The following is a 21,808-nucleotide window of genomic DNA, read 5'->3' as shown; positions in this document are numbered from 1 at the left end:
ATGGGGCAGGGGACACCCCGTCTCAGGTGCAGAGTCAGGCAGTGACAGTTTGTGACGCCCGGTGCCGCCCCCACAGCGCGGCCTGCGCTGCTGCTCACCGGAGAGCAAAATAACCCCCAACGTGACGGACAGGCCGCGCCAGCCAATAAATAGTGCGCATAGCTGAGTGACAAGACACCGGGCCAATCACAATACAAGACGCGCCGCCCAAAGACGGTCGGTGCTGGGGATAGGCCAATCAGAGGCCAAGAGGAGCTGCGCTCGGCCAATGGGAGCGCAGTCCCTAAGGGCGGCCTGTGGGGAGGGGGCGGGCATTCAGTGAGGGGCGGGGCGGGGCCGGGCGGGTCCCGCCGGTGCTGCCGCCGCCGGGGGCTGCCGAGTCACGGCCGGGCAGTGATGGGCTGAGTGTGGGGGTCCCTAAACGGCGTTAGAGCTGCCCCAGGAGGGTGCTGGGCTGAGGCACGGCGGTGTTTTCCTGGTGGTGGAGTTATACTTTACAATTGGAGCATCACGCATTTGTTTGGGCTGGAAGAGACCTTGAAGATCACCTCATTCCATCTCCTGCCATGGCAGGGACAACTTCCACTGTGCCAGGCTGCTCCAAGCCCTGTCCAGCCTGGCCTTGGGCATTGCCAGGGATGCAGGGGCAGTCACAGCTGCTCTGGGCACCCTGTGCCAGGGCCTGACCACCCTCGTGCAAAAGAACTTTTCCCTAATAAAAGTTACTTTGTGTTTCACCCTGTCAAAGATCACCAAGCTTTGGTCTCTGTTTGGAAACATAAGCTGGGAATCCAAGCATCACCTTTCCAATGTGCCATCCTGAGGGAAAACGGGTGAATTCCTCACCTTTGGGGTGTTCTCCCTGGATGGGATTTAGTAACAGGTAGCAGAAAGGCTCATTGTGCTAGCTAAATTAATTCCCAAATTGCTGCTTGAGCTGTTGCCGTGTTTAGAGAACACCAGGACCCGTGGATTCGCAGGATTGCCAGAAAAAGGACCCGAATGTGGCTGTGGCCCTGGCTCTGGCTGTGACTGTGGCTGTGTCCACAGACACTCTGAGCTCAGCCCATGTGAGCTGGACTCCGTTTGACTCCTGCCATAACCCAGATAAGGAGCTGCTCCCTGCTCACGCCTCTCGGCCTTTTTATCTCTCGCTGAGCTCCCATTGCTGGCCCCTACAGCTCCTGTGCTGCTGGTGTGAGGGCACAGGGACAGTCCCACAGGGCACAGGGACATCCCTCAGGGCACAGGGACATCCCACAGGGCACAGGAACCGCAGGAATCTCTCCTGAGCTGCTGCTCCATGTAGTGCACGATGCCTTCCCGCTACCTGAGCTTCCGCTGCAGTGTGCCCTGGCTGATCCTTGTGCTGCAGGCTCTGCTCCTCCTGCGCTCCTTCTTCGGCTTCCCGGGTGTCAGTGACAACTATTCCTCATCCAGCCCCTGTTGTCCCTACCCAGGTAAGCACCTTGCTGGGGAACGGGGGGATCCCTGCTGCTCTGCAGGGTCTGGTTGTGAGGAGCAGAATGGTTTCATTGCTCTCTGAACTTGCCAGGAGTGCTGGCAGCTTCTTTATGTCACAGGTGTGATGGGGATCCGAGACTGAATTGTAATTTTGGTCAGTTTTCTGTTGGGGTTTTCACCTCTCAGCCCCCATCCTGATCCATTTACACATCCTGGTCCGTTCAGATCAGTGTGTAAAAATAAATTCAGCTTTAAGGGTGTTTTTATTAAGGGTATTTATTTTTTATTAGGGGTATTTTATTAAGGGTATTTTTTCTCTTATTATGCATTGGAAAGAAAGCGCTGGAATTCTTTGCAACCTCTAAACAATAATTAAAATTTTACCTGAAGGCTTCTTAGTTAACTGTAATTTTTTAATTGATTTTTTTTAAACCAGAAATCTGCATTAATGATTTCACTGCCAACTTGCTCTTTTCTGTCCTGCAGAATTTCAAGATGTGAACCACATGGTGATTTTTGGATTTGGCTTCTTCCTGATGGTTCTGAGAAGATATGGCTTTAGCAGCACCGGGTTCAACTTCCTGCTCGTTGTTCTGGGTGTCCAGTGCTCTGTGCTGGCAGAGGATTTATTAGTTTTCCTTAGGGGAGGGCGAAATGCAGCTGGTTTGGAAAGGTAATGAGTTCGTGTTAGAGCTGGGCTGCTGCAGAACTGCTGATTGCTCCCTGTGCAGTGAATGCCTCCTTGTGGGGCCCTGGTAGGGATGGGCAGAGTCACATTTGCAGGCATTTTAGAGGACTTTTGGTTTTTAAGTACGTTGCTCTGTGTAATTCCTTTTTATCGGCCCGGGTGTTACCCTGAGACTGAGTTGTTCTTTCCTCTCTTGCAGACTAGCAAAGGCTTTTGTGAGCGTGACTGCTGTGGTCATCTCCACTGGGGCTGTCCTGGGCAGGGCCAATCCTGTGCAGCTCATTGTCATGACCCTGGTGGAATTAATCTTCTTCTACGTGAGCAGATACATCAACGAGACATTCCTGGAGGTACTGTGGTGGGATTGGCAGAGATGTGGGGAAAATGTCGCTGGAGCTTTGGGGCAAAGGCTTTGTGTGGCCTGGTTCAACTCACAGCTATGAATGTTCAGTCAGGAGCTGCAGCAAGGCTTTGTGGGGCCTGGCTGAACCCACAGCTATGAATGTTCAGTCAGGAGCTGCAGCAAGGCTTTGTGTGGCCTGGTTCAACTCACGGCTGTGAATGTTCTGTCAGGAGCTGCAGCAAGGCTTTGTGTGGCCTGGTTCAACTCACGGCTGTGAATGTTCTGTCAGGAGCTGCAGCAAGGCTTTGTGTGGCCTGCTCAGCCCACAGCAAGCTGTGAATGTTCAGTCAGGAGCTGCAGCAAGGCTCTGTGGGGCCTGCTCAGCCCACAGTAAGCTGTGACTGTTGTGTTGGAGCAGGTCCCTGAGCACCTCACTGGGACGCACGTGTTCCTCTTTGGAGCCTACTTTGGCCTGGCACTCGCCTCCCGCTTCCCTGAGGCTCCCCTGGGGCTGGACAAGGACAGGAGCACCCCAAAGTCAGAGCTGTTCTCAGTGCTGGGTGAGTCCTGCTGGAGTGTCCCAGCTGCACGAGGGACGGAGGGATTGCATGGGCAGGGTTGGGGGTTTAAATGCGAAATGCAGCTCTGGATGCAGCCGAGCACACAAACTGTGCTGTTTGTGACACCGGCCCCTCTCCTGCCCGGCCCAGAGGCCGCTCCTGCCACAGCTGGGGCTCAGTTTGCTCAGTCACCTCAGCACAAAGGCAATTCCAGGCTCCCAGCTCTTTCTCCAGGCTCACACTCCCTTTCCTGGCCAGGCTGTCCCCTTGGCTTGGGTGAGGGGCTGTGTGCCAGAGCTGAGCTCAGAACTCATGTTCAGCAGGGCTCAGGCTGCTGCTCCAGGTGGTGCACAGAGATAGAAAAGGGCAGTCCCTGCTGGTGAGGGAAATAAAGAGATAAAGCCTGCTGAGGGGTGGGGAGTGTGATACAGACAGGCCCATGAGGGTAGGGACAGGCTCAGTGTCTGGGACTTTCATTCCTTTTCTTAGGGGAGCAATTTGGTGTCTTTATTATCACAGTAGTGCAACTGCCAGCAGCTGAGCCCAGAGCTTCCTGCAGGGGTCCACAGAGTCTCATTCTCAGTCAGTCTTTAGGGAATACAAAATTTAAATGTTCCTCTTTTGTGTCCCTGGAGTTCTTGTTTGCTGTTTATTTCCAGAGCTGAGCAGATCCTCACAAGAATGCTGCAGAGGATTTTATATCTGTATTTATGACTGGCTAACTGCCTGCTCAGTGGGAACAGGATGAACCATCTCACAATCCTCAGTGCCACCTTCAGTTTAGAGTTGCTGAAATGGCCTGTCCTGTGTGAGGCAGGGTTATCTGAACCTTGGTGCACTGAAATCATGGATATCAGCAATGGAAACTGGATTTGTGCCTCACAGTGACAATGCCTGTCACCTGTTAGGGGTGTGGGACAAGAGCAGCTCTGCTTTGGGAAAGCTTTGGGAATTACAGAGTGCACCCTGTGGGCTGCAGCCCTGCAGGGACAGGCAGTGATGGCTCCCTGTGCTTCAGAGCAGCTCCTGAGGCTCTCTTTCCTTGTCCCCAAGGCACTGTGTTTGTCTGGGTGTTCTGGCCGAGCTTCAATTCTATCCTGCCTTTATCCAAGATGCAAGCAGTGCTCAACACTTACTTGGCCCTGGCAGTGAGTGCTGTGGCTGCCTTCATGTTGTCTGCTCTGACCTCCAAGGATGGCAAATTCAGAATGGTAAGGACGAGGGAAAACCCTGCATGGGGATTTTCTGTTCAAAGAGAGTTTGTGGTACCCTCAGGAAGTGAAACCTTGCCCAGGGTCTGACAGTCACAGACTCACAGAGGGGTTTGGATGGGAAGGGGCATCAAAGATCACCTCATCCCACCCCTGCCATGGGCAGGGACATCTCCCACGGTGCCAGGCTGCTCCCAGCCCTGTCCAACCTGGCCTTGGGCACTGCCAGGGATGCAGGGGCACCCACAGCCTCTCTGGGCACCTGTGCCAGGGCTTTACACCTTCCCAACATTGAATCTGCAGCTTCCCTCTCTCAGTGCAGAGGCACTGCCCCTTGTTGTAGCCCTACAAGCCCTTGTAAGGAGTCCCTGCTGGCTGTTGTTGCTGTTCCCAGGCTCAGATCCGCAGTGCAGTGCTGGCTGGAGGGGTCGCCATCAGCTGCACCACAGAGCGCATCCACCAGCCCTGGATTGCCATGCTCCTGGGGCTGCTGGCCACTGGCATCACCATCCTGGGCTCTCACTGTGTGCAGGTAATGCTCACCCCCCTAAATGCTCCTTGGATAAGCTGTGTAAGTGGTTTTTCCAGTGCAGGATAACTCTTTTCCAAGCTAGGAAACCTGAGGTGTTTTGAGCAGAGCGCAGGATTGCAGCTCCTGAGAGCAAATTCATCCTCTAGGTCTGCAGCAGCTGATCTGCAATTACCAACTTGTGTTTCTGGGTGTAATTAAACCTTTTCTTCTTCCCAGAGGTGCTTTAATCCTGCCTTGAAGCTCCAGGATACTTCTGGAGTTCATTTCACTTTTGGGTTGCCTGCTGTGCTTGGAGCTGTGGCCGCTGTTGTGCTCGCACTTGTAGAGGATAGGATTGACACACGATGGAATGAATTATCCAGGTACATAAATTCTTGTATTAAATAATGAAGATAAATAATCCTCACTGCAGCCTGCCCTGGGAAGAGTTGTTGGACACCCAGAGAGCCTGAATGTCATCACAGTACATTGTTTTATGTCAGGTAACCCACCATAACCCTGAAGTCCAAAACCAAAAAAAAGTCAGTAAAAAGGAATTTGAGATTTGAGCAGACTTTGGGTCCTGTTTTCTGCCTCCCTTTTTGTTTATGTTAAATCCAGCAGACACAGGAGGTGAAGGCTGGGTGTGTGCCTCCCTGCAAGGCTTACTTTAGGGTTTGGGATGTTTTGGGGGGCTCAGGAGGGAGGGAGAAATGAGAGTGCAGCATGAGGGCCTGACACTTCCCATCATGTTCTTAATAAAACATTTAAAGAAGTTTTAATACCAAAAGGATGGACAAAATAAATCTTCTGAAGTCTGCATTAGGCTTTGGTGTGTTCCTAAAACATCTGTCTGCAGCTGCAGATTTGGGAATTACAGCTTCTATGAGAATCTGATAGCTGCAGATTCATTCCCAGTGGTAATGCTAAATAAAAGGTGAAACACTTTTTTTGCTTTCCAGACTGGGTTATGATGCCTTTGTTTATATTGGTGCCTTCTGCCAGACCATCAGCACTGCCCTGATAACAGGATTGATTACAGGTCAGTACTGACACATCCCAGGAATCCCTTTATTTCCTTGGAGCAACTCTGTGTAAATCACTTGTGGGATAAATGAGTGCCAGGGACTCCTCCCAGCCAGAGCTGTTTTGCACAGAAATAACCCAGCAGCACCATTCTTTCAGTGCTGAAGTTTTATTTTAACCCAGGTTTAACAGCTGCCTTCAACCTGCAGACAGGAGAGGTGTGAAGATGAAAATACTTCCCCTTTTGGGTGTTGTCTTATTGACAGGGGCTTGTCACTTTTTAGGCCATTTGGAGCAAATGTGCAAAGTTTCACCAGCATCAGGAGCTGCCTGAGCCCAGCTGCAGCCCTTTGATCAGGAGATTTGGGGATTTTTGGGACTTTTTGCTGCTTTGGGAGCAGCAGCCCTCACGTGGCTCCTGTGGAATGCTCTGGTTTGTGGCAGCTGCTGCTTTTCCCCAGCCTTTAATTCTGTCTGGGGCAAGAGAAATGGGGCTAGAGAAATGGCCAGTGAAAATTGCTGGGAAACACACCCTACAGTGATTTCTGAATGTTTTAGTTTATTTAAACCTTTGCATGGCTTTAAGTGTAATGAAGAAGGAACAGATCTTTAGAAAACATCCAGCTGAAATAACCAAACATTCACTGTTGAACCAATTGTTCAAAAACCCAGAGATTCCCATCAGAGATCCCAAACTAACAGTGCTGATAAGCCACATTGTTTTTTAATACACAGGCACTTCTCATGCAGGAAACTCATCATTTTGATGTATTTTCATAATCTAGCAGCTGTTTGATGGGGTTTTACCTAAAGCAATTCATTTTTAGTATCCCTTGATCCTGGCAAGCCTCTTTTTGTATTTAAAGCCAGCTCGAGTCAGGGGGGCTCTGCTGGAGGATTTAGGTCTGAATTTGTGCTTTGCTCTGTTAAATTGGGATAAATGTTGCCAAGAAACTCCCGTTACACACAATCCTCCCCTTGCCCCGCTGTTTGTGTTTATTTTGGATCTCTCCATTTTCACCAACAGGTTTGATCTTAAACATCAAACTGCTGAAAGCTGTGCATGTCTCCAAGTACTTTGATGACCAGTTTTACTGGGAGGTGAGTTTCAAAATCATTTCAGATTCACTGTGGGGGAGTTCATTTAGCACCTCGATGAAGAACTCCAGGTATTTGAATTAAAAATATGGAGGAAAAAAAGAGTTATTCCTTTTCCCAGCACAAACAGTCCGTGGGCACCCTTAGGTGCTGATGTGAGGCTGTGTCTGAATTACAGGAATAACAAATGGGTGAAAATAAGCTTTTAATCAGCTTTTCCATTGGTTTGAGGGTTTTCCTGTGGTGATTTGATGTGTTCTGATACAGGAATGTTTGTGTTCACAGTTTCCCCACTTGTCTGTTGGATTTTGAGTGGAGGATCCCAGCTGACAGACAGGACCAGGATAAGATTTTCCTCTTTATCACCAGAAAAACTGAACAGCTATGATGGCTTCAAAGAGCACTGAAATACCAATGCTCAGGCCCACAAAAGCCACCCCAATGGACACTCAAAAATGAAACTGTTCCAGTTATTCTTGAGAGATACAGAGTGTAAATTCACAAATGTAAACTTCAGCTGCACGCAGCTTTTCTGCTTTGTTGGCCTTACCTTGAATATTTTTTATAAGATATGTATTCATGGCTTCTCAATCCAAATGCTTGGAAACATTAAAGTATTTTTAGCTCCCAGGTTTACAAGGCAAAATGATGGATTTCAAAGTGTCATTTCTCAAGGAGCACTCTTATCTAGCAAAGTACTCAAGTTTTTAAGCTGAATTGATTCTGCTGAAGGCCTTGACAAGCCAGGATTTGACGAGCGAGCTGGAGCAGGGCCAGAACTCTGCATCCTGCCTGCCTGAACTCCTGGAAAAACCTGGATATTATATATAACTCCTGAAAAACCTGGATATTGGGAGGTTCTGATGGCCAAGGTGGTGTTCCTGAAAGCCCTGGGGTTTGGTGCCAAGTGTGAAACACAGGGACAGCACAGGGCAGGGGGCTCAGTGCTGCCAGCACCCCATTCTGGAGAGCAGCACCTTGGGGACAGAGCATTCTGTGCCACTCAACCCTGGGTTTCAGTGGATTGTGATCCTCAGTGTTTCTTTCTTTCAGGAATTGTTGATGTAGAAAATCTTTGAGCAGTGCTTACTTAATAAAGAGTGAAAACTGAACCGTGGCTGCTTCCCTTCCTTCAGCACCCTGTGAGCAGCGATGCCACACACATCTTTTATGGAAAATCCTTTCCTTGGGATGTTTCCTCCTGAGAAGCAGCAGGAGCTCAGCAGCTCCCAAACCTTCTACACACAACTGGGAGTTGGTACTTCCCACATTTCACATTTCCTCTTTATCACTACAGGATAAAGGAAATATTCAGGAATTGAGGGGAAAGAAACATCCCAAACCACCCCAGTTCTGAATGACACAAGAAAAACCACACACCAGCAAGTTTTGAAATTGAAGAAATGGTTATATTGCCCAGATATAGGAAATATTTAATAAATATCTGTTAAAAGGTTGTTTAAATGCATTTTTAATAAGTCTTGGAGTGTAAATAACATCATAGAAAGAGCTGGTTAAATACATCCATGTCCCACTCTCCTTTTATTTGTAACAAACATCATTTTAGAAAAGTGACTCCACTGCTGTTTGTAGGAATTTTACGTTTCTCAAAAACACCACAACGCTGAAGTGGATTACGTACAAGAGTAAAAAAAATAACCAGAATAGAGCTGGATTTAGTGCTTTCAGCTTTGCTTGATTTCTCTTCAGACACGATGGAAGGTTTACAAAATGGTTTTACAAAACTCTGGGGGTGCAGGCAAAGCCCAGGGGGGTTCACTGCCACAGATCCTCCGTGCGCCCAAACTTGAACACCAGGCCCCTGTGGGAACAAAGGGACACCACAAAAACCTTGTTTAAAACCCCTCTTGTTTAAAACACAAGATTTCAAAGGGGATCTGTTAACCCAGTTCCTCTGCAGGCACATCCCAGTTTATTCACACTGATCTGCTCACAAAGCAGAACTTCAGCACCACCCAGATCACAGCAAGTTTCAGCTTTCTATCATTAAAATTAAAGGGTAAACAAATAAAAGAGGTCAGTCTTACCCAAAAAAGATGAATGCATTCTGGAAAAACACTGCTATTCCTGGGTACACCACTGGTTTTTCTAAGAGGAAAAAAAAAATCCCCATAAATTTTTTTTTGAAGTAATTTTCAAGCCTATCCCATTTCTGACATGTCATTTCCCTTGTGCTAATTTAGCAGAGAGGCTTTGGGAACAATCTGCAGGAGCTCAGTAATTTGTGTTCTGGGAATAAGTGCTCACCCAGGGAATGATTCCCTTAAAACTGCAGCATTTAATTATACCCATGGAGTTCCCAGCCGGGTTTGTAGAGGAAGTTTGTCCTTAGAAATAGCTCAGATGCATCCCAATATCAGTAATGATATGGGAGAGCAGAGTGTAGGGCAAAATATTCAAACTGGGCCTGCTAGAAACCTCTAAATACCAGTTCTAAAAATCCAGAAATTAATTAAAACACCTTAAACTCCCCAAAAACAGGCTCAGCTCTTACCTTTAACCACGTAGCCCCCGAAGAGGATCCACATGGAGGCAATGAGGGAGCCAAAAGCCATCATGAAGCCAATGAAGAGCCAGATGCGAGCCCCTGCAATGGGATGGGGGATGTGCTGTGTCCCTGGGACCCTCCCAAACCCCCCTGCTGCATTTTCTGAGACCCCCATCGTTGGCAGGAATGATGAACCTATGTTCTTAAAAAGCTATTTTAATATTTTATAAAGAAATAAAATTCTTATAAATAAATAATTTATTTATATTTATTTATTTATATATTTATTTATATTTAATATATTTGTATAATACATATAAAATATGTATTATACAAATATATCATATAATATATAGTATAAATTCTATCGTATAATATCTACTATAGAAATTATTATAAAACAATTTTATAAATTATTTTCTATATTACATTAAAAAATGCTATACTAAAACTATACTAAAAATACAAAAAAATATATACAAACAAAAAACTATAAGAAACTAATACTGGTGAGTCCCTTTCCAGAGTCTGACACAGCTTAGCCTCTGATTAATAAAAACAATATAATAAATATATAAATATAAAATAGATAAAATTTAAAATAATATAATATATAATAAAAATAAATAATAAATATATAATAATACACGTTATACATATAATATATATAGTAAAGATATAATCATATATAATCAATAGTAGCCCCTGACAAATAAAAACAATTTACAATAAAACAATCACCTATTAAATAAACAACCTCCAAAACAACAAAACACAAGAATAATAAAGCAGATAATTATTGCTTGCATTTTTCTCTGAAGCTTCTCAGCTACCCAGAAAAAAAATCCCCCCAAAAATAATTTTTTTATTAGAAAATCTAAAATTAAAGGGACCCCATCCCTGGTACCTGTCTGGCCCAGGCAGCCCTCGCTGTAACTGTCCCCCCGCACCTGCCCGTTGGACACGGCGTTGATCCTGGGGAAAAGGGGACAAAAATGGCATTAAAAATGGCATTAAAATGGCATTAAAAATCTCCTTTTCACTCTCTGTGCCCTGCTGGGGTGGGACCCTGCGTGAGAAGTGCACATCATATGGCTGTCACCTGATTTTTTAAGATTTTCCAAGCTTTCTGATGTTTACGTTGTTGTAACGAGCTTTCTCACACACTTTCTGTAAATAACTTATTGGTTTGCATTCTTTTATAGAGAAGGAGAAATTTGATGGGACTGTTGGTTTGCCCAGTGTCATTGGAGAAAATAATTTATAAATATAATTTATAAATAATTTACATACTATATACTAAACAATACCAATACTAAATAATACTAGTATTAATACTATATACTAAACAATACTACTAATAAATAATAATAATAAATAGTACTAATACTACTAATATACACTAAATAATTTATTATATACTTTTAAAAATTTATTAAATATACTACTTAAATATACTATAAAATAATTTATAAATGTACTATTTCATGACTATTAAGCTTTTAAAATTTTAATAAATTTAAATGAATGTTAAATTTAATAGACTAAAATTTAACTTTTCCACACCCACATGAGGAATGCAATGGTGGCTATCACCCCACAGGCGTGGTAGGAATGGTTGAAATCTTCCATCTGAGGGTATTTCACAGCAGCATCGATGATGATCCACCAGCCTGTGAAAAACTGGGGGGAAAAAAGAGGTTAAAATGTAGATAAAGCTTCAAATTCAGAGCTTAAAATACAGAAATTAAAATGCAGATAGAGCTTAAAATACAGACAGAGCTTAAAATATAGAGCTTAAAATGCAGATAGAGTTTAAATACAGAACTTGAAATGCAGGTAAAGCTTAAAATACAGAATTTTAAATGCAGATAAAGCTTCAAATAAGGAGTTTAAACCACAGACACAGCCTGTCCTCAGCCTGAGATGGCTCTAATAAAACATCAATATTTGAGCAGCCTGACAGCCTCCAACCCAGACCAAACTGACACCATTGGTTTGGGATCAGGCTGGCTGCAGAGCCAGGGATTTGCCCATTCCCGCAGTTATTTCCACATTGTGAAAAACGCAAAAAAAAGGCGAAATTTAAAAAATGGACGGAGGAAAGCAGGCCGGATTTTGTAACTCTGCTGCTACCCACGGGGACAATGTATCCCTGATCTTCCTTTCCTGGGATTGCTGAGGAGCAGCTTCCAAAATCATCAATTCCAACCCACTTAACCCGTGCCCAAATGCCCCAAAAATCCAGGTATTTTTAACCATTCCCAGGGACAGCGACTCCAGCACTGCCTGACGATCCTGCATGCAGAAATTCCCCTTTTATCCAACCTGAGGCCGCTTCCTCCCATCCTGTAACGCGGGGCAGAGGCTCCCAAACCGCTCCTGATTTTGATCTGAGTTCAGAAAACCCAAACCGAGCCCAAAGAGGGGAGCGGGGGGGCCGTACCAGCACCCCCGCGGCCACCGAGGCGATGGTGTTGCGCTTCTCGCCCCAGTCCACGCACTCCGAGCAGCGCAGGCTCTCCAGGAACCCGGACATGGCTCCGCGACTGCGGGGGAAAGGAGAGGAAACGGCGGCTCCGTCCGCGCTGGAAGCGGGGATCCGGCACCGCCCGAGCACCGGGACCGCCCGAGCACCGCGCCGGATCCCACCGGGGCACCCCCGATCCGCGCACCGCGCATCTCCCGCACCCGGGTCACGCATCCTCCGCACCCCAATCCCTGCATCCCTCGCACAGCCTCCGCACCCCGGTCACGGCACCCCGCGCATCCCCCGCACCCGGGTCACGCATCTCCCGCACCCCAATCCCTGCACTCCGCGCATCCCCCGCACCCCAATCCCTGCATCCCTCGCACACCCTCCGCACCCCGGTCACTGCACCCCGCGCATCCCCCGCACCCCAATCCCTGCATCTCCCGCACCCCAATCCCTGCACCCCGCGCATTCTCCGCACCCCAGTCCCTGCACCCCGCGCATCCCCCGCACTCCAATCCCTGTACCCCGCGCACCCCAATCCCCGCACGCCGCGCATCCCCCGCACCGCGCGCGCCCCCGGCCCCGCGCGCTCCCCGCGCATCCCTCGCGCACCGTCACGGGACGCGGCGGCGGCGGCGGCGGCCGCGCGCAGGCTCAGCGCGCGCGCGCAGTGCCGGCGGGGGGGCGGGGCGGCCGCTCGCGGGGCGGGGCCGGCGCGTGCGCCGCGAGCGCGGGGGTTGCGTAACGGGAGGGACGTTCTGGAAGGTTCTGGGGCCGCCGTCAGTCGCTGGCGGGCGGCGGCAGCTGCGGTTCTGTCGCTCGTCTATCGCCCTTCTATCGCCCTTCTGTCGCCCTTCTATCGCCGATCGCGGCTGGCGCAGCGGGCCCGGCGCTATGGGGGTGACTCACGAAGCGGGGCTCTCCCCTCAGGACCCGTGCGGGGGCAGCCCGGCGGGCTGGAGCCGGTGAGACGGCGGGACGGGGCACGGCCGGGGGGGAGGAGGCGGGAGCGGCCGGTCCCGGTGGCCGCTGCGGGGTGAGGGCCGTGGATCGCTCTCGGGTGGGTTTTAATGGGTCTTTATTTGTTTTATTCCAGGAGCGCGCAGGTGCCTCAGGGGAACCAGCGCGGGGCGTGCCCGGCAGCGCCCAGCGGTGAGTGCGGGACCGGGACGGACCGGGAGGAACCGGGGGGTCCGGACCGGCCCTGGGGCCCCACGGACTGGGCGGGACACGGGCCGGGAGCGGGGTGGCGGTGGCAGACGGGGGTTTCTCTTATCACCGTCCCGGCAGTGTGACCTTGGCTCTGGCGTTAGAGGTGAAATAGTGAAACTTTACGCGGAGTAGTAGCGAGAAAAGTGCGTCTGACAGCTCTCCCGCAAGTTATTTTTTAAATAGAGTTCAGTGCGGGGGTTGGATTTGTTGCCTAACCTCGCTTTGCGCCGAGCGCTAAATAAAAATTCGGTGTCAGAGCGAGCTTCCCTAAACTGTAAACTGGTTACGTAACTCCGGGCTTAAGTCTTGTGATAAGATCCTTACCCCGAGTAACCTTTGTAGCCATAAAATGGCTGCCACTCCAGGGACAGCCATTTTAATTATTAATATAAGAATTACTGCGTCCTGTGCGAGTCACGGCCGCTGAATCATCACCCGGCTTTGCACAGAGCGTTTTTAGCAGCAGCTTGTTGCACGCACTGCTGAGATCTGTGGGCCTGTGTGCCGCGAGTTTTATAGCGAAATACTGGCAAGTATTTCTTAATACTTGCTTTATGTTTAAAAGATACTATCATTTTCTCTTGTTGAGTAAGAACCTGTGGGGAAGTGTAAGCGGAAAACTCACTTTGTTCTGCGCTGCAGGCAAATGGTCATTTTGTATCACAGATGTATCATAGTGGGTGATGAAAGACCTTGAAAATGCTTTCATGAATATCAAGATTTTCCTCCTTTTTGGAGGCAAAAAGATATTGCAAAAGGAATTACACTTAAAACCCACTCAGAATTCTCTCCAGAATTCCACACAGAACCAACCACTCATGGTTTAAACTGGAGCCTTTCTTTTTTCACACAACTTCGTGTTTCAGTTTTGTGGCTGAGTGCAGGAGGGGGAATTGCAGAGCTGGGCTGTCGCTGGAAGATAGCTGGGGTTGTTGAGGTGTTTAATTCCTGGTGTTTCGGTTTTTTGGCAGACTGTAGGGAGAGGGAGCTGAGCTGTCACTGGAAGATGGTTGGGATGTTTAATTCCTGGTGTTTCAGTTTTGTGGTTGAGAGCAGGAGGGGGAATTGCAGAGCTGAGCTGTCACTGGAGGATGGCCGGAGGTGTTGGGCTGTTTGATTAACCCTGGCCTCGCTGCCCGTGTGTCACCGTGTTTGTTGTGCTGAGGAAGTGCCCCTCTCTCCCCTCAGGAACAGAGACGGGGCACTGCCGAGCCGCAGGCAGAGCCGAGGCGGAGGCTGACAGCGCGCACAAGGGCAGCGCGGGGCAGACGGCCGACATGGCGGAGTTCATGGATGACCTGAGGCTGGGCTCTCCCGAGCACCGGGACTCTCCCGAGCACCGGGGCTCCCGGCGGAGCTGCTCGGGCTCCAGCCGCTCCTCCAGCCGCTCCTCGCGCAGCTCCAGCTCCAGCAGCTCCTCGGGCCGCTCCTCGCGCAGCTGGAGCCGCTCCCGGTCCCGCTCCCGCTCCCGGCGCCGCCGCTCCCGCCGCTCCCGGCGCCGCTCCCGCTCCTACTCGCGCAGCCGCTCGCGCTCCCGCGGCTCCCGGCGCTACCGCGGCTCCCGCAGCTCCCGCAGCTCCCGTTACCGGCCCCGGCGCTACCGGCACCGCTACGGCCGGCGCCGCTCCCGCTCCTGGTCCCGCGGCAGGCCCTGCTACCGCCGCTCGTACTCGCGCAGCCGCTCCCGCTCCCGCGGCCGCCGCTACTACGGCTTCGGCAGAACCGTGTACCCCGAGGCCTACCGGGGCTGGAGGAGCCGCTCCCGCTCGCGCTCCCGGAGCCACTCGCCGCTGCACCTCAGCGAGAAAGGTACCCGAGACGGGAGGGGTGGTTGGGCCAGGCAGCTGGTCTGTCCTTTGCTTGCTTGGTTTGTAATTTCTGAGTGAAGGAAACCTCAGTGTGGTTGGACAGATGTGTTAAAAATTGCATTACAAATGTAATAAAAATTGTTGTTCAGAATGTTAATTGGCACGGGGGACAAGCTGTGATGAGATCTGTCCTAGCTGATAATTGCATGTAAAGCCTGCAGGATTTAGGCTTGAGTAGATACACATGGATTTTAATGTGACACAAAGCATTTTTTTTTTATTCTTTCCTCTTGTAGACCATAGGGAACTCCTGCAAATAGCAAAAGCCAATGCTGCAATAAAAATTGTTCTTCAGAATGTTAATTGGTACAGGGGACAGGCTGTGATGAGATCCGTCCTAGCTGATGATTGAATGGATGTAAAATGTGCAGCATTTAGGTTTGAGTAGGTACACATGGATTTTAATGTGACACAAAGCACTTTTTTTATTCCTTCCTCTTGTAGACAAGAGGGAACTCCTGGAAATTGCGAAAGCCAATGCAGCCAAAGCTCTGGGAACAGACAACATTGTCCTGCCAGCCAGCCTGAGGATCTCTGCCCCTGCCAAGGAGATCAAAACCGAGAAGCAGCAGCGTGAGGAGGCCGCGGAGTCAGCTGAGGTAAGTATGGAGTGTTCTCCTGACCAGGTAAACACCTCTTGGACTTGTCTGCATGGCTGTGCTGTAGTTCATCTGTGGAGGTTGTGCTTATGAGCTCAAACTCTTGAACCAAAACTTCTCCAGAGGCCTCGAGGCTCTGCCTTAAGCTGGAAGCACAGAGGGCCTCTGGTTGATCCCTGAGTGTCCAGTAGGGACAGCTGGGGAAGGAGAGGAGACTTGTTCCTTTGACTTGTTCTCCTGATGGGGTAATTCCCATGAACTCCACTGGTTTATGCCTTCTGACCTAAGATCAGGAGTCTCCTTGCCAAACCTAGTGAATAGCCTGAGGTTTTTGGGTTTTTTTTGGTTTTTTTTTAAGGTTAAATCTTTCTGCATTTTTTAATTGTTAAAAGCTTTTCATGTGCAACAAACTGTTTCCCAGAAATTCCATACCCAAGCACACAATGCATTTTACATACTTTATTTCTGTCTTATAGAAATCATGACTATGGTTCCAGACATGAGGAAGAAAATCTGGTGGTAATTAAGGGACTTTGTGGGCTGTAGCTGCTGTGAATTGAAGGGAGGGAGAAACTCGAGCAGCTTAAAGTGAATTTTAGTTTGGTTCTGTCGTGGTGTGTTCCCCTGAGTCACAGTAAATCCAAACCTGCAGCCACTGCCTGGCTCAGGTGCTGCTCTTGCAAAGGGAAGTGAATTTGCTGAGGGTTTGACACAAATGGTGCAGGCATCCCTTTCATAAACATATGCAATATATTGCAGATGTTGAGAGAGTACAGAAGAAGAGGCCTGCATCCCTTGCAGATAAGTTTATTGTTGTTCTCCAGAGGAGGGGTGTGCAGAGCTCTGCCCCTCGCTGTCCCTGCTCTGCTCTGGGCTGGAGCTGCTCCATGGCCCAGCAATGGGCTCAGCTGCACTCTGGGCTCAGCCCTGCTGCAGCTTCCCAGCTCCTTTAGATGAAATCTGAACCACTGCAGAGAGAGCTGTGCTGAGCCCTGGGTCAGGGATCCCCTCCTGAGCTGTGTCTGCTCTTCTCTAGCAACCCGGGAGTGCAGCTGAGGACGAGAGCAAGGCTGGCATGGAGAGAGCAACCATCCAGAGGAGCATTTCCTTCAGCCCTAATGTGAGTGATGCAGTCCCAGCCCGCCTGGCTGGGCTTTTCCCAAATAATCACCTCAGTAACAAAAGGAATTTAATGTTGGTAATGGTTTCCCTGCAGGAGGTGGGGGAGCACCCTGAATACACCTCAGCAGTGTGTTTGAAATAAGTGTTTACCCTCAACCCAAACAATTTAAAACTAGAACTAATTTAAAACACAGATTATCTCAAGTTATGTGCTCTAGTAATGCAAACTCATGATTCAGGGATTTCTCCTGTGTTAAGTGCATGTGATTGATACCCAGTATATGCATCAGGAATTCCAGAAGTTGGAGAGAAAACATTTATATGATTTACCAGATTAGCAGAGATAAAACCCTTGGTTTTAACACCTTTTCTTACAGGAAATCTTTTTTTTTTTTTTTTCCCAGAACACAATGGCCAAGCCTGCCCTGCAGAAGCCAGTGAGCCACCCTGTGGTTAAGGAGCCAGTGGTTTCTCCAGCCAGGGAGGATGACAGGAAGGGAAGCCCCTATGGGCAGTGGGTTCCTGTCAAGAAGGAGGAGAAGAAAACATTCCTGAACTTCTCACCCAAAAGCTCCCTGTTCCGGGCACGCTGAGGGGAGCCCCTGGCACTGCAGCACCCTCAGCACAGAGGGACACTCAGGAGGGCTTGAAGACTTGTTAATACTGAGTATTTATTTTGAGGTCTTAATTTTTGGAATCTTAGGTTTCTCTTTCAGATAGAGAGCACACAGATCCAGAAGCCAAGATGGGAATCTTGTGTATATTTGTAAATATTTTATATTGCTTTATTGGACTAGAACTTGCAGGTGGGTAACTTTTTCTAAACCATAGTTGAGTAGCTGTTCTTTGCACACCTGGATTTCCCTTGTGTAACTGTTTACTTCAAGTGAATAAAGTTTAGTTTTGCACTGGCTGTGTCGGGTGTTAGGCCCGAGTCCATGTGGTTATTTCTGGATTTCCTTTGCACTCCCAGCAGCATCATTCCAAAAGTGGATCCTGCCTTGATCCAGGCCTCTTCCTTCCCTGGGTCCCCTCTGGAAGTGGGGATTGTGTAGGATTTTAGCTGCCTGCCACAGAAATGTCTCCAGTTACTACAGGCTTGTGTTTATTTGGGGTTCAAGATGAGCCTCCCTGTGAGGCAGGAAGGGAAAGTGCAGGAGGGTTCCAGACCTCTGCTCCAGGAGAAAGGAATTCAGGAACACAAGAAGCTCTTGCATGGACTGGGAGTAACTGGTTAAACCTGGCTTTTGTATAAATAAATTATTAATAAACTAAATTGGACTGCTCCTGTCTGAAATCTTCTTTAATTAAGGCTTGAATGGGTGGGAGGATTCTGTGTCTGTCCTGTCCCTGTGGGTGGGGCTGGGCAGCTGCCAAGCCAGGGGGAAAATCCCACCTTGGAATTGCTGAGGGCCAGGGGGGAGCTGCCTTTCCATGGGAATGTCACTGCTCCTCATCCTGCTGGCAAACAAAACCTCAACTCCCAAATTAGAGCAAAGAGTTTATTTAGAGCATGAAAGGCAGAACTTGGCTACTCCTGCAGCCAAAGCTATTTACAGCTGAATTCTGTACATCCTTCAGCACACTACGAGACAGCAACAGCTACAATCTACTTTTGATACAATTTAAAACAGAAAATGGCAACAGAGGAGCCAGGAGTGAGCTGTGCCAGGCAGGCTCACAGGGCCCAGGCTCAGTTTGAGCTGAGCAGTGCCAGGCAGGCTCACACAGGCCGGGCTCTGAGCAGTGCCAGGCAGGCTCACAGGGCCCAGGCTCTGGGCAGTGCCAGGCAGGCTCACACAGGCCGGGCTCTGAGCAGTGCCAGGCAGGCTCACAGGGCCCAGGCTCAGTTTGAGCTGAGCTGTGCCAGGCAGGCTCACACAGGGTGGGCTCTGGGCAGTGCCAGGCAGGCTCACACGGCCCAGGCTCTGGGCAGTGCCAGGCAGGCTCACAGGGCCCAGGCTCTGGGCAGTGCCAGGCAGGCTCACACAGCCCAGGCTCTGGGCAGTGCCAGGCAGGCTCACAGGGCCCAGGCTCTGGGCAGTGCCAGGCAGGCTCACACGGCCGTGCCCCTCTCCAGGCTCTGTGTGAGCAGTGCCAGGCAGGCTCACAGGGCCCAGGCTCTGGGCAGTGCCAGGCAGGCTCACACGGCCGTGCCCCTCTCCAGGTTCTGTTTGATCTCAGCTGTGTATTTCCCGTAGAACCTCTCAGCCTTCTGGTTGAACTTGGCGTTCCTCTCGTTGATGTAGTCGATGTCGGCGTCGTCGTTGTAGGGTCGCCTCCTGCTGTACTTCTCCCTCTTCTCGATCCTGGGGGGCAGCAGGGGCTGAGCCCGGGCCTGCAGCGCCCCCAGCCCTGCCCTCCCTCCCCCCGTGCCCCCCTGTACTCACTGCTTCTCCAGGTCTGCCACCATCCTGTCCACGCCCTCCTTGGAGGGCACGTGGGTGCCGTGCAGGAGGCTGTTGGAGGTGGGGTACAGGGCCTCCCCGCTGTGGAGAGCACAGTTACACCCCTGGCAGTGCCCAGGCTCCTGGGGATCCCAGCAGGGACCTTAAAGCCCAGCCAGTGCCACCCCTACATCCCAAACTGCTCCAAGCCCAATGCCCAGCCTGGCCTTGGGCACTGCCAGGGATGCAGGGGCAGCCACAGCTCTCTGGGAAACCTCTGCCAGGGCCTGCCCACCCTCACAGGGCAGAGTTTCTTCCCAGTATCCAACCCAAATCTCCCCTCTTTCACTCTGATCCCCTCACCCCTGTCCCTGTCCTCATGGTTTCCCTGCTTTTGCCTGAGTTCCCCTGTCACACTCACTCAGCTATGCCAATCCCACACTCAGATGACAAATGTCAACATTAAACCCAACACAGGGACCAGCAGGTGCCTCTGGAAGATACAGAGCCCCCCAGAAACCTGTCTGAATGCAATCTGGGCAGGTCTCAGTCCTTAAACCCAGCTTAAAAACCCCAAACTCTGCTACAGGAAATGCCTGATTACACACACTGGAACGTGACCTCACTGGGTGAACATTTCCTCCAGCTCAGCAGTGCCAAACTGAAAGAAATGAACCTCATTAATTACCCCCATCCCTCCTGAAGCTGGACCCCTGAGAGTACAGAACAGGCAGGAGGGATTTCAGGGTGTGCTGAGCCCTCAGAGATGCCCCAGGGACTGACACCAGGACTCACTGCTGCTCCTTGAGCTTCTCATACTGCTCCAGGTCGGGCTTGATCTGCCGGGTGAGCCGCTGGTACTGGCGCAGCTGCGCCGCCGCGTAGTCTGCGTTAAAAATGATGGCATTGAATGGCTTTTATAGCACTATTTTACATATTTTATAGCATTATTTTATATTTCTATAGCATTATTTTACATATTTTATAGAATTTTTAATATATTTTATGACATTTTTAATATCTTTTATAACATTGGCTTTCGGAAGTTATTACTGAGATACTGCTATAGAACAATTTGTAATCCCTTTTAGCTGCTTTTTGGTATAGCATAATCTATCATCTTATATATAAATAGCATTATTTTATGTATTTTATGCTGGTTTTAATATATTTTTTACAATTTTAAATATCTCTTATAGCATTGGTTTTCACAAGTAAATACTGACCAAAAAGATTCTGCTATAGAACAATTTGTAATCCCTTTTAGCTGCTTTTTCTATAGTGAAATCTGTAATCTTACATATAAATAGCATTATTTTAGCTATTTTATAGCATTTTTAATATACGTTATACAATTCTTAATCTCACCTGAGAAGCCCAGGTCGGGGTTTTTCTTCTTCTTCTTCCTCTCCCACCTCTCGGCGTCCTCAGCGCTGACCTCCAGCAGCTTCACCCGCTCGTAGTCCTCACCCCGGGCTGCACATTCCTGAGAGAGGAGATTTGCTAATCCCGGCCCTGCACAGCTAATCCCAGCTCACACCCCGGGCTCTGGGGAGTTCTTTACCTTCTTCTTCTCCTGCACCTGCAGCTCCCACTCCAGCCGAGCCTTTTTAGCTTCCCAGTTCGGGGGCAGCTTCAGCCTCTTGTCCTCCTCCACCACCTCCTGGCTGTTCAGCTTGCAGGCCTCGTACTGGAACCAAACAGGGCAAAACTCCAGCACAGAGAGAGAGAGAACAACCCCGAGGGGAACAATCCCCAAACCCAGAGGGGAACAACCCCAAACCCTGAGGGGAACAGAACCGAACAACCCCGAACCTGGGGACACAAACCCACCCCGAACAACCCCAGAGCAATCAGGGCTGGAAGGGGCCCCCGTACATCGCCCAGCCCGACCCCCAGCGCCAGCCAGGCAGTGTTTGGCCCCGGTTCTGGTCCCGTACCCGCTTCATGTGGAGCTCCCGGAACCGGCGCAGCCGCTCCTCCCGCCTCTGCTCCGCCGCCTTCGCCGCGGCCGGGCCGGGCTCTGCCTGCTCCTCCTCCTCTTCCTCCTCGCTCTGCAAGGACCCGCACTCAGGCAGGAGCCCCGGGAGGAGCCGGGACCCCCGTCCCACCCGATCCCGTCCCCGCCTCACCCCCACATCGGCCTCGGGCACCCCTAGGCTACTGAGGGCCGACACCGCCGCCGCCATCGCGCCCCGCCGGCACTTCCGCCTTCTGCCGCTTCCGGTGCTCCGGCACTTCCGGGTTCTGGCGCGTCCTGCAGGGCTCCCCCCAGCGGGCAGGAGGTGCTGCCGCTCCCGGATTCTGGCATTCTCCCAAAACGCGCAAAATCCCTCAGGAGACCCAAAACAGGGCAGCGTTACAGGGAAAAAAAAATAAATAAAAGAAATAAAAAAGGTTTTGTTGCAACTTCTGAGCGAAGAAATTCCTGATCTCCGTGGAGCGGGGTTTGCAGCGGAGTCGCGGCCGCCCAGCAGAGGGAGACACAGCCCCGGCCGTGAGGCGGCCCTGCCGGCCTGGGCCCCTCGGGAAGGGATGCTGGGATTAAAACCGCCCAGAACACTTCTGTACCCTCAGCTCCTCTGCTAAAAGATTAAAAACACCCCAGAACACCTTTCTGCCCTCAGCTCTGCTCTCCTCCCCTGCCAAAGGAATAAAAACTCCTCAGAACTCCTCTGGTCCCTCAGCTCTGCTCTCCTCCATTGCTGAGGGATTAAAAACTCCCCAGAACACC

General features: G+C 50.1%; 4 protein-coding genes and 1 long non-coding RNA gene across 15 annotated transcripts; 3 read left to right on the top strand and 2 right to left on the bottom strand.

The window, feature by feature from the left end:
- The first annotated feature begins 322 nt into the window (after nt 1-322).
- On the top strand, nt 323-8,025 carry RHCE (Rh blood group CcEe antigens). Its single transcript, XM_005494698.4, has 10 exons — nt 323-1,460; nt 1,951-2,137; nt 2,352-2,502; nt 2,914-3,055; nt 4,109-4,266; nt 4,661-4,798; nt 5,015-5,160; nt 5,740-5,819; nt 6,831-6,904; nt 7,187-8,025. The coding sequence occupies exons 1-10, from the start codon at nt 1,316-1,318 to the stop codon at nt 7,211-7,213; spliced, it is 1,248 nt and encodes a 415-aa protein (XP_005494755.2). The 5' UTR covers nt 323-1,315; the 3' UTR covers nt 7,214-8,025.
- A 263-nt stretch (nt 8,026-8,288) lies between these two features.
- TMEM50A (transmembrane protein 50A) lies at nt 8,289-12,612 on the bottom strand. 3 transcript variants are annotated; one of them, XM_074555848.1, is made up of 7 exons: nt 12,499-12,612; nt 11,857-11,959; nt 10,981-11,093; nt 10,318-10,385; nt 9,417-9,509; nt 8,950-9,010; nt 8,289-8,723 (listed from the first exon to the last, which is right to left on the bottom strand). In XM_074555848.1, the coding sequence occupies exons 2-7, from the start codon at nt 11,947-11,949 to the stop codon at nt 8,678-8,680; spliced, it is 474 nt and encodes a 157-aa protein (XP_074411949.1). In that variant the 5' UTR covers nt 11,950-11,959; nt 12,499-12,612; the 3' UTR covers nt 8,289-8,677. The 3 variants fall into 3 exon arrangements, with proteins under 3 accessions (XP_074411949.1, XP_074411950.1, XP_074411948.1); XM_074555849.1 differs by having other exon boundaries at nt 12,452-12,573; XM_074555847.1 differs by having other exon boundaries at nt 12,420-12,509.
- A 33-nt stretch (nt 12,613-12,645) lies between these two features.
- On the top strand, nt 12,646-17,600 carry RSRP1 (arginine and serine rich protein 1). The gene is made up of 6 exons (XM_074555838.1): nt 12,646-12,851; nt 12,983-13,038; nt 14,287-14,907; nt 15,411-15,565; nt 16,602-16,685; nt 17,092-17,600. The coding sequence occupies exons 1-6, from the start codon at nt 12,781-12,783 to the stop codon at nt 17,278-17,280; spliced, it is 1,176 nt and encodes a 391-aa protein (XP_074411939.1). The 5' UTR covers nt 12,646-12,780; the 3' UTR covers nt 17,281-17,600.
- SYF2 (SYF2 pre-mRNA splicing factor) lies at nt 17,516-21,349 on the bottom strand. 9 transcript variants are annotated; one of them, XM_074555843.1, is made up of 9 exons: nt 21,207-21,349; nt 21,015-21,128; nt 20,639-20,764; nt 20,443-20,560; nt 19,870-19,960; nt 19,078-19,176; nt 18,829-18,996; nt 18,670-18,705; nt 17,516-18,516 (listed from the first exon to the last, which is right to left on the bottom strand). In XM_074555843.1, exons 1-7 carry the CDS (start codon nt 21,261-21,263, stop codon nt 18,831-18,833), a joined length of 771 nt encoding a protein of 256 aa, XP_074411944.1. In that variant the 5' UTR covers nt 21,264-21,349; the 3' UTR covers nt 17,516-18,516; nt 18,670-18,705; nt 18,829-18,830. The 9 variants fall into 9 exon arrangements, 8 of the variants coding, with proteins under 8 accessions (XP_074411944.1, XP_074411941.1, XP_074411946.1 ...); XR_012583361.1 differs by lacking the exon at nt 18,670-18,705 and having other exon boundaries at nt 17,516-18,408; nt 18,742-18,996; XM_074555840.1 differs by lacking the exon at nt 18,670-18,705 and having other exon boundaries at nt 17,516-18,561; nt 18,793-18,996.
- Nucleotides 18,577-18,936, top strand: LOC141731326 (uncharacterized). Its single transcript, XR_012583362.1, has 2 exons — nt 18,577-18,705; nt 18,829-18,936. It is a non-coding gene; the product is annotated as an uncharacterized LOC141731326 (long non-coding RNA).
- Nucleotides 21,350-21,808: the final 459 nt, after the last annotated feature.

Source organism: Zonotrichia albicollis, chromosome 20 (genome assembly GCF_047830755.1).
Source record: "Zonotrichia albicollis isolate bZonAlb1 chromosome 20, bZonAlb1.hap1, whole genome shotgun sequence".
Lineage (NCBI taxonomy): Eukaryota > Metazoa > Chordata > Aves > Passeriformes > Passerellidae > Zonotrichia > Zonotrichia albicollis.
Note: the sequence above shows the minus strand (reverse complement) of the source record. Positions and strands in the feature narration are given on the sequence as shown.